The sequence below is a fragment of the Thunnus thynnus genome, chromosome 10 (assembly GCF_963924715.1).
Source record: "Thunnus thynnus chromosome 10, fThuThy2.1, whole genome shotgun sequence".
Taxonomy (NCBI): domain Eukaryota; kingdom Metazoa; phylum Chordata; class Actinopteri; order Scombriformes; family Scombridae; genus Thunnus; species Thunnus thynnus.
In genome coordinates, this window is record NC_089526.1 from 14,487,769 (window position 1) to 14,499,938 (window position 12,170).

A 12,170-nucleotide genomic window follows, 5' to 3' on the forward strand; every position below is an offset into this window, starting at 1 on the left:
TATGTGTTTGTGTGGTTCTTTTCACAAACCTTTCAATGCAGAAACTGGGTAGGTGTGAAACCATACATATTTGTAGGAGGATGCACAGTTACTGTATAGGAAGTATATGTGGTTAGGAAGTACATGTGAATCTGCAGAATTCGACTGCCTTTACCTCTCTGCACCGTGGCTGCTGCTGCTCACCTTCATCTACAGTATGTGAGTCAGCAGAAACAGTGCTTTTTAGCTTTTTCATGTTGGTTTTCTTTGTTGTTTTTCAAGAGAAGGAAGGGAAATCACTGACTGAGATTTCCAAATTCTGCACTCAATGTTTTGATGCTGAAATAATTGGTTGGTTTAACGACTGAAAGATTTGAAAGTTGATTTTCCCCTTATCTGATTTGCAATGTAAAAAACAAGAAGCATTTTCTGGTTACAAGCTCTCAAAAGTAAGGATTTGTATGTTTTTTCACATTGTGAACCGAATGCATTTGAGTTTTTAAATAGTGGTCAGACCAAAAACCAATCTTAGGGCATGACATAATCTTCTGGTAACTTACAAACCAATATCAAAATGATTGATTATAAATATAGATTAGTAGATAATATAAGCACTGTCAATATTTAATGGGTTACAAAGAATACATCAAAACCACACCAGTTGATGTGTGCTATACACTGTTTTTATAAATGACTTGCATTGTAGATTTTATCACATCAGAAATATTGTATATGCAGAGATAATCTTGCTAAAGAATGTGTGTGGTTTGCAGGTGAATGTCAGTTTATGTGACTAAGTAGGTATATGCACACGGCCTAAGACTGAGGCTAACCTTAATATGGTTAACAGGCTTCACTCTTGCATTGCAAATCCACCCTCCTGCTAACCTCAGACTGTGTCAGTGTAGCATCAGTCTGCCACAGATAAACACCACAGGAAGTTTGTACAATGCTAACGTGTGTGAGAAGAAGGCATATTTCACCTGATGTGTAGACAATTATAGGCCTATACTTGACTGCTCTTGTTCATGCAAGCTGTAGTGGAAAATCACTATCCTTTGATTATCTTTGATGAAAAAGCTGAGACACCTAGTGACACAACAATGTAATATGCACGAGTAAGTGTGTGGTCAGGTCATTTTCACCTTGTAAAAGCTGTATTTTTACTTGTGACACTTCACCAGGTTGTTTCTGCATGACTGTCAAAAGAGCAGACACCTGTTAGCTGGGCCTCTACCCGCCCGATCTGTAGCTATTATTGTTGTCAGGAAACAGATGTGAGTTCACACACTGGAAAGAAAGTCTGTTTGTGACTGTGGTCATGTGCGTCTGCACGGTATGGCTGTGTGTGAGTGTGCGCGTGTGCAGGGTGTGGGCGGGTGGGTTTCGGAAAGTATGACTTGGCATTTCCTACACCCGGTTTCTGCCCCTGACTATGGGTTAAATGCACAGCCGTGTCTGGCCATACTGTACTACTCCACCACACACACACACACACGTGCACACACAGTGCTCGAGAGGAGTGGGAGTGCACACGAGCGTTCATGTGTGACTGTGAGATGACCTTGGTCAACTGTGGTCAGACCCAGAGAGCTGGGTGGGAAGTGGTTACATATAGTTTGGCATTTGATCAGCCTCTTGAAGTCGTAAAGACACATGCACACAAGATCAAATGTGCAGAGACATTAGACTTAGTGCACCGTCAGAGTAATGCAATATGATGTGAGGTTGCTCAGAGCCTGCAGACACACATACACTCTAAGTCTGAATCACTCATAAGTTTTGGGCACCACACAATCACAGGATAAATTAGATAAATTTGTTCCAGATGATGTATAACATATAGACTGTGTTAATGACATGCTCATACAGATGGTTAACACACACATGTGCACATACACACACAGATGAGCTCCAAAAACAGCCACCCTGGGAAACGGTGAATTCCCAAAACCACAGAGTGCATGAGAGGGTGAGGGGAGTCATGGGAAAGCAGGATGCCTGCATGCAGTGCCACTGAGTGAGCAGACTGGGCCAGAGCTAAAACAGACAGAGCAAAGAAAAGACGAGAGCAAAATAATACACATCCTGATTTGGCACGAGTAGATGACAGCATCTGATGGTTCAAAGGCTTATGAGTGAGATTTATCCACAAACTGTGGTTGGTCAGCTGGTCGTCCGGTCTAGCAGACACGTCGGGTGAGGGAGGTCGATTACAGTTCTGCTCCCAGCTTGACATGGTTTGGGAAAACCCAGATCAGAGGCCGAAGTAGGTGTTAGGGCCTCTGAGGTCTGGGAACGCTTATGGCTCCACCAAATCTTGGGGCCCCTGAGGAGGTGGGGGGACCTGCTAGGTGGAAAGGGTGAGTAGCAGGAGGGGTCGGTGGCAATCCCACTGTAGCTCAAGGTGAGAAGGTATCTGGAAGATTTTACTTAATGATCAAGGAAAACCAAAGCGGAGGGGCTGGGGACTGGGTGAGTCTAAAGTGTTAGGAAAATTCCAGCCATTTGGCTCAGTTTATTGACGTATGTGAGAAACTCCAAAGGTTACAAATCACGTCAAACACTCCTCCTTCCGTGTGTGGTCGCTCAGATTCCTTTGTAAAAATGTGTGTTGTGTAATCTGTCTCCCCAATAAAAATCCATTATTGCCTAAGTAGTCTCATTTATGTGAAATCATTAAAAAAAAAGAGAAAACAAAGGAGTGGCAAAGAGAAAACATTTAGCAAATGAGTCATTATTCATTTAGCTTCATTTGTCTTGCAGCAAGACAATGTAGACCATCCATCTCCTTTGCATCACGCCCCTAAAGCCTACTTTGAAAAATCTTTCTATCCAACCAGAAGCTGCTTCTGTTGGTCGCAGGATGTTTATGTTTAGAGGTATATATTCTCAGTTCCCTCCTTCTGCCCCCCACACCCCCCCACCCCCCTTACACACACTTTCACTCTTTCTCATTTACCTCCATTCATTCCCCACACCCGGTGATTGACAGAGCCGGTCTTTCGAAATGATTACAAAACTAGACAGGTGAGCAAATCAGATAAATTCTCTATATATGTTGTATATGCTTTTCTACTTGGTAAAAATCATATAGATTGTGCATGCATGCTTTTTAATTGAAATGCATCAGGATTTTTTTTTTTATCAATGATATGTTATTAATATAAGATAATGCACAATGGAATCCTGGTTAAATAACTATAGGAGTATACCACTTTTGAGTACTATCGATTGAGGTTTCAGTATTAATAATTGATTAACAACTGTCCTAGTTTCGCTAAAAGCTGTGAAAGTGAGAGTGATACAAAAAGCAGTGAATGTTAGCGGCATTCTGACTGTCCATCATTCACGTTTGGTTAACCACAGGTTTTACATTAGTTTATTGTGCTAACTAACTTGATTAAAACGTGAATTCATGTGCAACACATCAGAGTAATAAGTTAGAACAGTCATTTACTTTAATTTGTCTTTTTTAATTTATTTTGGTCATTGGTAATGGTAATTTTTTTTTTATTTGCCTGGCATGAAATTGTGGTAAATACTAAAAATAGTATCAGCCTACCGAAGATGTTGGTTTTAAAAAGAGCAACTCTTGCTGATGAAATACTGACTGGTGAATTCGGTGTTTTTTTTTCTAAATGAATCTGTAGTTTTTTGAAAAAAAACCCCTGGTAAATATTCTTGTATCAACTAGACTGGGTGTCTCTGTTCTACCTACACAACATTTCAGTAGTTACTAAAAATGATACCTTGTCTCCTTTTGTCTCAGTGTGCTTTTGCCCCGGAAAAAGTTCATCTACCATTACAAGAACGTGCGCTGGGCAAGGGGACGGCATGAAACATACCTCTGCTTTGTAGTGAAGAGGCGAGTGGGGCCAGACTCTTTATCCTTTGACTTTGGACACCTGCGTAATCGCAATGGCTGCCATGTAGAGGTGGGTAACATTGGTGAAGATGGGAGGAGGGCTCGTCAAGAGGAGGGGCAAAAAATAGCAATTGAAAAGATGAATGTATGTCTTATTTACCCACTATCTTTTAAGTATCACATTCTGGTGCATTCCTCTAATTCTTTTTTCCATATATGCTTCATTTCTATTTCCCTATAGCTGCTGTTCCTGCGATATCTGGGAGCCTTGTGCCCTGGTGTGTGGGGGTATGGAAATACTGGACAGAGGATCAGTTATTCCATCACCTGGTTCTGCTCTTGGTCTCCCTGTGCCAACTGCTCTCACAGACTGGCCCAGTTCCTCAGCCGGGTACCCAACGTTCGCCTTAGGATCTTCGTATCACGTCTCTACTTTTGTGACTTGGAGGACAGCCGTGAGAGAGACGGCCTGAGGTTGCTAAAAAACGCTGGCGTGCATATCACAGTCATGAGTTACAAAGGTGAAGGGTTAGGGTTATAAATCTGTGTCCAAATCTAAATCCAAATTAACATATTGTTTTTCTTCACGTATCAGCACGTAGAGGTCAACAACCATAATTATTTTGTCTATTCCCTTTAGACTTCTTCTACTGCTGGCAGACTTTTGTAGCTCGTAATCAGAGCAAATTCAAGGCCTGGGACGAGCTGCACCGAAACTCTGTTCGCCTAACAAGAACACTCAACCGCATACTCCAGGTACAGCAGTTAACATACATGTTTTTCCTTTAGTGAAGTCGTTTGAGGGCAATCCTATAATTATGTGTTGAAATGATAATGATGATTTCTTTCTTTCTCTCTCTTTCAGCCCTGTGACATAGATGATTTAAGAGATGCCTTCAAGCTTCTTGGGCTGTGAAACATATCTGTGACCTCCTCTGTTGCTACTATGAAAGTCTGAAGAGTAAAATTGGTGTTAGTCCATCACTACAACTGCTGAACTGAGAATAAAAAAAAAACTGTGAAAAAAATTGCTTCCTAGTTGTGGCAAGGCTTGCACGGTTAAGTTGCTGCTGCTTGTTGTTTCTGTAGCAATATGAAAATATACGTGAAATAAAATATTATACCATATTATGTCATATTGTCTTGTGATATTGACAATAACTAGACTTACCTTGTAAAAAGTTGTAGAACTACATCTCCTAATCTGTATAGAAAAGTATATTCAGCTAACTGGTGGTGGTCATAACTGCAGAGCATTGTTGGGCTGACTGCAGATTAATCCACCACTTTCATAAAATTTGGGTACTTGTGAAAGAGTTTAAAAAGCAATTATGCAAAGCAGAGCAGAGGCAGAGATGAAGATATGCTAAAGTCAAACTGCTGTATCCTACATTTCCCATAATGCAGACAAAAACATCTTTTTGTTAGACTACCCGTCTGGTAAATGTACTTCAAACTCCAATTAAGGCTTTTTCGTCACAAACCTCCTCCAGAGCCACAGACGATACAACTGCTTGGACAGACTGAAGAGTACCCACAGTGGTGCAAAAACTGACCTTTATCTGTGAAAGCGGTGAAATGCTCCTTTAGGGGCATCACTGAAGCTGCAGCAGAGTCGCCTGTTGGTGCGCAAATACATCGTCCATTACGGTCACGTAGCCGTTAACGCCACACGGACACACCACTCACCGTCACCACCACCACCACCGGCGTACACCGACTGAATTAAAGTCAAGATGGCGACCGAGGGTCTGAGCGAGTACGAGTCGGTCCTCTGTGTCAAACCCGAAGTCAACGTTTACCGAATCCCACCGAGAGCATCCAACCGGGCGATCAGGTGAGGGGACAGCGGCCTGACAGCGAGCTTCCCAAACCCAGCATCCGCGAGCTGCGGCCGTTAGAGGAAAGCAGAGGAGCCGTTGCCTCGTTGCCTCGGCGACCTACCTACCGAGCTTGTCCCCTAATAACGCAGCCTCACGCAACGGCGCCCGTAGTTTATGTGCTGGTTGTTTCTGCTGTGTATCCACAAGGTCATGGAAAACACGTAACCAATATTTTGGGTTTTTACCTGCACTGCCTACAAATGTTAGCTATTAAACATGGACAGCGTGGTATCTACATCCCTGTCAGTGTCGCCTGTTTATATGCCTTCGTCCAATAGCAGCTATGAGGAGAAATAACGCTTGATTGGAGTCAACTAGATAGCTAATGATGCTTTATTTTTCTTTAGAGGTTCTCATTTTAATATTCTGACTTTTAAGTAGTAGGTAACACAGCAGAACAGCATCCCTGAAGCGGTAAAGTCAGTGTCTTGCTCAAGGACACTTCAGCAGGTCAACGCTGTTTGACGTCAAGATGCTCAAACATGGATGCTCCAGTTGAAATGCAGTGTTGCTTTGAAAGAGACTTTTCTGCACGTGTATGAGCGTCCATGCAGTAGAGATATTGTTGAAAAGGCTGACATTGTTTACCACATTTACATGTCTGCATTATCTGCCAAGGCTCAGGGTCCATGGGGTGGATAGAAGTATTATGTTATTGTCCTACATGGCAGCCACTGAATCTATTATTCATTATAGCATCACAACATGGTTTGGTAACCTGCTTTGGTAAAGTCAAATCACTCTAACTCCAAAACCTGATCAGAAGGGCTGGAAAAATAATTGGCATGCTGCCCCCATCTTCTCTGCAGGAGATATTTGAGGAGACAGTGAGGAGGCAGGGCCTTAAAATCACCTGTAACCCAAACCCAATCCTTCACAAAGAGTATAAGCTGATGCCTTCGGGCAGGAGGTACAGGTTACCAAACTGTAAATTCAACAGGTTTAGATTTTCCTTAGTTCCACTATCAATCTATTGAACAGTAAGAGATGAAGTGTGTGTGTGAGCCATAAACATTACGGCTCTGAGTGAGGGAAATGTGCAATATTTTGGTGTAGGGCATCGTGCAGTGTTCTTGATGTGTATGTTCTGGTGTATATGGATCTGTGTGTGATGCTGCATGTTAACTGTAGTTTGATTGTACATGTATATGGATATATTGTGTGTATATGGAGAGGCTGTGTGCTGCTACATCACCTGTGTTCTCTCAAATACCCAAGACAAATAAAGGGAGACAATGAAGGCTCATCTTATCTTATCACATTTTTCATTGGCTGGTGCTCCTGCCTGACCCGCCACAGCTGCATCTGAGTGGACATGACACCAACCACACAGTAGCATAGGCCTGAGTCCCATGAGACCACATGATGGTTAATCCGTGACAATATGTATAGTGAGTCAGTGTGATGATGTAATATTTCAGCCTTGGGTTTCGGGGAAAAGCCCCTCTAGTGCTTGAGTCACATTTCATTACCATAAAATAGCAAACAGTGCAGTGTGTGTGAGTGTAGGGTAGATCAAAACAATAACATACAAACACACACACAACAAACAAAAATCTCCTTTCCTGTATCCTGTTTTTCTTGCCTTTTGTCCTCCCTTCGTGCCAATAGTAATGTCAACAACGCGCTGTCACCCATTCACCTACATCACACTGTCCTTGTGTGTGTGTGTGTGTGTGTGTGTGTGTGTGTGTGTGTGTGTGTCGTAGGGCTGCCGATTGGAAGCTGGATGCTCCTGACTGGACGGGACGCATGCGTGTGACGGCTCGGGGCAAAGTGGCCTACGTGAAATTGGAAGACAAAATCTCTGGTGAGAGAGAAGCAGACAGGACAGGACATTGTTTACCGGCGCTGCTGCTGCTGTTGTAAATCATTTCACTCTGTAGTCTCCGGTTCGCCCCCCCACCCCCACCCCCACCCCCTCTCTCTATTACTCATCTATTCCAAGGTGACCCAGCCCACGTCCAAGCAAGCATTTTATTATTTATTGGTAAACAAGCTGATAATCTCTGTCTCCATCAGTGCATTTTAGGAACTGTGCGTGCTTGTTGTCCTCAAATTGAACCTTATATTGGCCAATTTTTGATGCGCACTGAATACTGGAAATTTAATCTATCTTGAATATTGTGACCTGCACAACAAAAACAAAAAACAAAATTTCTGTTCCTATTTTAAATCTGAAGCTTTCTTAGGTGAGATTTGGCCCAGTAAACGTACATTTTTGAATGTATCTTCATGATCCACTGGACCATTTTGCCAAATAAATAATGAACATCTTTCTTTTGTTGTAATCTACAGGGGAGCTGTTTGCCCAGGCGCCAGTGGAGGAGTATCCCGGCATCACAGTGGAAACAGTGAGCGACTCAAGCCGATACTTTGTGCTCCGCATCCAGGATGACAACGGTGGGTGAACTGTTTGTTGCTAAGCCATAAACATTTTCCTCATAATCAAAAGGATAATGAGTTTGAACAGGATGCTTCAGAGCGTAAAGACTACCATGGAACCACATTATTTGTGCATTAGCTAAACATGCATTGCAGCTGTTATTCTTATTTGTTGTTTTCTTTTCTCTTGTAGGACGCAGTGCCTTTATAGGCATTGGGTTTGGAGACCGAGGCGATGCCTTTGACTTCAATGTTGCACTGCAGGACCACTTCAAGTATGCAGCTGCTCCATAGTGTGTCATGAATCAAACCTAATTCAGTAGTGAATTAATTTATTGAAGTGAAACTATGGTTGACCTTTTCACATGTCTGTCTTCCTCCCTCGACTTTCTCCAGGTGGGTGAAACAGGAAAATGAATTAACCAAGCAGGCGCAGGCACCAGACTCAACTCCTAAACTGGACCTGGGCTTCAAAGAAGGACAGACCATCACTCTCAATATTGGGGTAACCTTATCTTTATTGAGTATAATGATTATAAATTGGAACATGAGTGCAACAGCTAAATTGCAGTCTGGTCCTGAGTGTTTTGAAATGCTGTAGAAATTTGTCTTCATTAAACTCAAGTAGGTTGAATACAGCTCTGATAGTTTTAGAGGAAATTTGCCCTTGATGATTTAACCATCAAAGGTATACTGCAATTTTTTTTACCACACTGATAGTTAAGAATTAATTCTTGATTAGTTTAACTTGGAGTCTAAAACCCCAGCTAAGAATCTGCCTTAATCTATTGTATCTGCAGTCTAGACATGCCTTCCGCCAAATAACAGGAGCCCACACACTCACCCAGTTTTGTTTACCTTCTCTAGCAATCAAAAAAGAAGGACAGGTCTCGTCCGCAGAGTTCAGGTGGCATTGGGCTCCTTCCACCTCCTCCTGGAGGCAAGCTTGCCCCGCCTCCTTCATCCAGATCTAACAGTCATAACACACAACCGTCTGCAGGAGGAAGTGACACCGGTAGGTAATTGTAACCCCACATGGAAAAGCTGGAGAGGTCAGACACAAAATTACAGTCTGTCTCGTGTTTTGTTTTCCAGTGATGTCAAGATTATTTTGTGATCTCAAAAAGCGAGTATGTTATGTTGAGATCACTAAATTGATTCCTTGTGATCATGAAAAAAAGCCAACATATCTATGAGTTAGTGTAGCATAGTAGTCACCAATGTAGAGATAGTGCACCTTTACCCTCTGCTGGAAACAGCTCAGCCAAATCTTTACTCAGCTGTTAAAAGCAGTTTTTGGAAGTCTAAACAAAGGTGGACTATGAATATTATCACTCAGATATTCCATTACTACTGTCTGGCATTGCAGCTCTTCCTCATGTTCAACCTGCGGCGTGATCTGAATGGGTGCCACAGTTTCGTTTACAGTGAAATGTAGCATGTGATCTGGCTATAACACCCAAGAAGTCATACAGAATGAAAGTCCATGAAGATGGTCAACATGAAGCAGAGGAAAGTTATTTCATTGTTGAAAGAACTAGTGTAAGGCTTATATTTCCTTGGCCCCAATGGACTCTGTTGTAAAGCTGTTTCCAGTGGAGCACTTGTGTCCACACAGTCACAGTCTGAAGGTGGTGAGTGCAGAGTTATGCTGACCTATAGGCACGCTAGCCAAAACTATGACAAATAGACTCCTGTTGTAAAATACTGGAAATTCTGCCCCTGTCCTCTCTCGCCCAGCATACTACAGATGCTTTTTTTTTTTTTTTTTTAAAGAGAATTTATATTGAAAACAGGTGACATAATGTTGTCACATTAACAGTTTTTTACTTGATTTACACAAATTGCCTGCAACAACTAGCCTAGCCATGCACACAGATTTGCTTTTGTGTGCAGATCGAAGATAACTTTGAGATTTCTGTTGCCATCTGATCACAATGGAGGCAAATGGAATTTTACTTGTGATGCTCCATTTATTAAAATTATTTTTTCTATAAACAATGTCCTGGTTTTCTCAGGATAATCCACAGACCTCAATGTGGACAGATTCCACTGAAACTACTTTTATACTGAAGAAGTAGTTCCCAAGAAAACCGAGAATATAGAGGTTATTTGGAGTAAACCGAACGCTATCTCCGGAAACATTCATTGTTGTTTTGTTTCATAAGTAACTTTCGGTGCTTTTTTCAGTGCAGTTTTAATGAAATCCCATTCTTCTCCATTGTGATTGGCTGGTGGCAGAAGTTTCAGAGGTAAAGCATGTAAAACTGAAACTGTCTGCATGGCTAGACACCACCAGGGTAAGTGGAAAACACTGTGGTTTTTTAAAATTTTATTTGGGTAAACTGACCCTTTTTTGAATTTTTTTTGTAATAACATAATCTTTGATAGATTTCATAGTAGGTGAGATAAACATGTAAGAGACAGATTTTCTTGCTGTCTATTAGTGGAATTTACAAATCAGTTTCTTAAAATCTTTTCTAAAAATGCTAGTCTTTGACAAGAAACCAAATAACCACAAATCTGTATTTTTTGTCAATGTTTTAGAGTTGCATTAAGTTTCTGTTTTGTTTGATTTTTCTATCCACCAGGTTGTTTGCTAGACCTGGACTCCACTAACTCAAACTCAGCAGCTCCATCCAACCCCACCACCACAGCAAGCTCCGACCTGTGGGGAGATTTTGACTCTGTATCCCCGAAGTGAGGAGAGATTCATTTGGTCTTTCTCCCTATTATCTTTCTGTAAACTTATGCAGCACTTTTGCAACTTTGTTTTCCCCATTATGGGGTCCCGTATCTCTCCCTGCCAAGCAGGGTAACCCCCTGTACTAGTCAGTTTAGTTCAGTTCCTCATGGCTTTTGTTCCGATCTTAACCTGAGATATCCCCAGACTGTACAGTCTAGTCTTAACCAGACAGATTTAGAGCTATAGGCCATCTCAACTCAACAGACTCTGCATCCTCATACCTCTCTTGGATCTTCATCTTCTCCTTTCCTCTACATATTCCTCCTATCAATCTAGCCTCCATTTTCTCAATAGAATACAGCCTTTGCCCCTTTCCTCCTCCTTGAAATGTTTTTCCCTCATTTTTATCGTAGAGTATACATTACAGATATATGATCAAGAGAGTCATAATCAGAAACAATCTGGTGTTGAATTAGAATTAAATATAACAATGAATGAATTTTATGTACAGAGAATATTTATTTAAAATGTATATATTGTCAGTAGTTTGTAATTATTGTCATTGTGTTGTGATGTCCTGTAGCTTATTTCTCTCTAAGTCCCCACTAGGGGACTGACTATATGCACTGACTGACAGTCTAGTCTGTCTATCTAGTTAGTAATGCATAAAGTCTGCATTTAACGCAGGGATTGTTCTAATATTAGATTTAGGTTGTAGTGAAGTTTACCACCACAGGATTATACTTGAAAGAAACCTGCTAAGCTGTAGAAGTTGTGCTCTCTAGCACTCTCTAGTGGGCTCTTTTGGCACAATAGCATCATTTTAAGTGAGATGTCAAATTGAGCTGCAACTTGTTTTAACTAAAGGCCATTGTTAATCAGTACAAAGAGACAGGAAAGTAGGGCTGTTGGATTGGATATGGTGTTAACAAAAAGAAAGAGAGGCATCAAGTGCTTTTATCTTTGCCTCAAGGGGGAACAGAGATGATTTAGTCCATGTTATGTCATCTCTACTCAGCACAGCTGTTAGCTGAGTCTGGGTGAGTCATTTAGGTCATGACCTCTCTCCTGCTCAATGAATAAGTCTGTGTTTCTGCTCAGTCCCGTCCATCCGGGAGGCCTCCTCTCCTTAATTCTTTATGAGAAGGCGAGCAGGTCGTAGACCTCCAACCACAGCATGTTGTACTGTACAAACCAGCTTTAACTGTGAACTTCAATTCCATGTTAAGATGTAATGTTAAGTATTCTGACAGGACCAAGCTAGTCTTTGTCAGATGCAGTGTTTTGTTGTGATGTTGTTCTGTGCAGGACAGATGGATTATGTGACACTTGATATCATGTGCACACATGTTGTGACAGATGTGCAGTG

At 41.7% G+C, this 12,170-nt stretch overlaps 2 protein-coding genes across 2 annotated transcripts; both read left to right on the forward strand.

The window, feature by feature from the left end:
* Positions 1-2,908: 2,908 nt before the first annotated feature.
* Positions 2,909-4,975, forward strand: aicda (activation-induced cytidine deaminase). The gene is made up of 5 exons (XM_067601261.1): positions 2,909-3,009; positions 3,752-3,917; positions 4,089-4,368; positions 4,488-4,603; positions 4,713-4,975. Exons 1-5 carry the CDS (start codon positions 2,990-2,992, stop codon positions 4,761-4,763), a joined length of 633 nt encoding a protein of 210 aa, XP_067457362.1. The 5' UTR covers positions 2,909-2,989; the 3' UTR covers positions 4,764-4,975.
* Positions 4,976-5,451: 476 nt separating this feature from the next.
* Positions 5,452-11,622, forward strand: LOC137191285 (adaptin ear-binding coat-associated protein 1-like). Its single transcript, XM_067601260.1, has 7 exons — positions 5,452-5,684; positions 7,440-7,540; positions 8,029-8,133; positions 8,309-8,390; positions 8,512-8,620; positions 8,983-9,130; positions 10,707-11,622. The coding sequence occupies exons 1-7, from the start codon at positions 5,584-5,586 to the stop codon at positions 10,817-10,819; spliced, it is 759 nt and encodes a 252-aa protein (XP_067457361.1). The 5' UTR covers positions 5,452-5,583; the 3' UTR covers positions 10,820-11,622.
* The last annotated feature ends 548 nt before the right edge of the window (positions 11,623-12,170 follow it).

What these genes read in the sequence shown, in the direction of transcription:
- aicda (XM_067601261.1), top strand. Translation starts at nt 2,990, where the DNA reads ATGATTACAAAACTAGACAG. An exon ending in ATGATTACAAAACTAGACAG is followed by an intron (nt 3,010 to 3,751) that starts GTGAGCAAATCA and finishes CTTTTGTCTCAG; the next exon opens with TGTGCTTTTGCCCCGGAAAA. An exon ending in CACTCAACCGCATACTCCAG is followed by an intron (nt 4,604 to 4,712) that starts GTACAGCAGTTA and finishes TCTCTCTTTCAG; the next exon opens with CCCTGTGACATAGATGATTT.
- LOC137191285 (XM_067601260.1), top strand. Translation starts at nt 5,584, where the DNA reads ATGGCGACCGAGGGTCTGAGCGAGTACGAGTCGGTCCTCTGTGTCAAA. An exon ending in ATTGGAAGACAAAATCTCTG is followed by an intron (nt 7,541 to 8,028) that starts GTGAGAGAGAAG and finishes TGTAATCTACAG; the next exon opens with GGGAGCTGTTTGCCCAGGCG. An exon ending in CCGCATCCAGGATGACAACG is followed by an intron (nt 8,134 to 8,308) that starts GTGGGTGAACTG and finishes TTTCTCTTGTAG; the next exon opens with GACGCAGTGCCTTTATAGGC.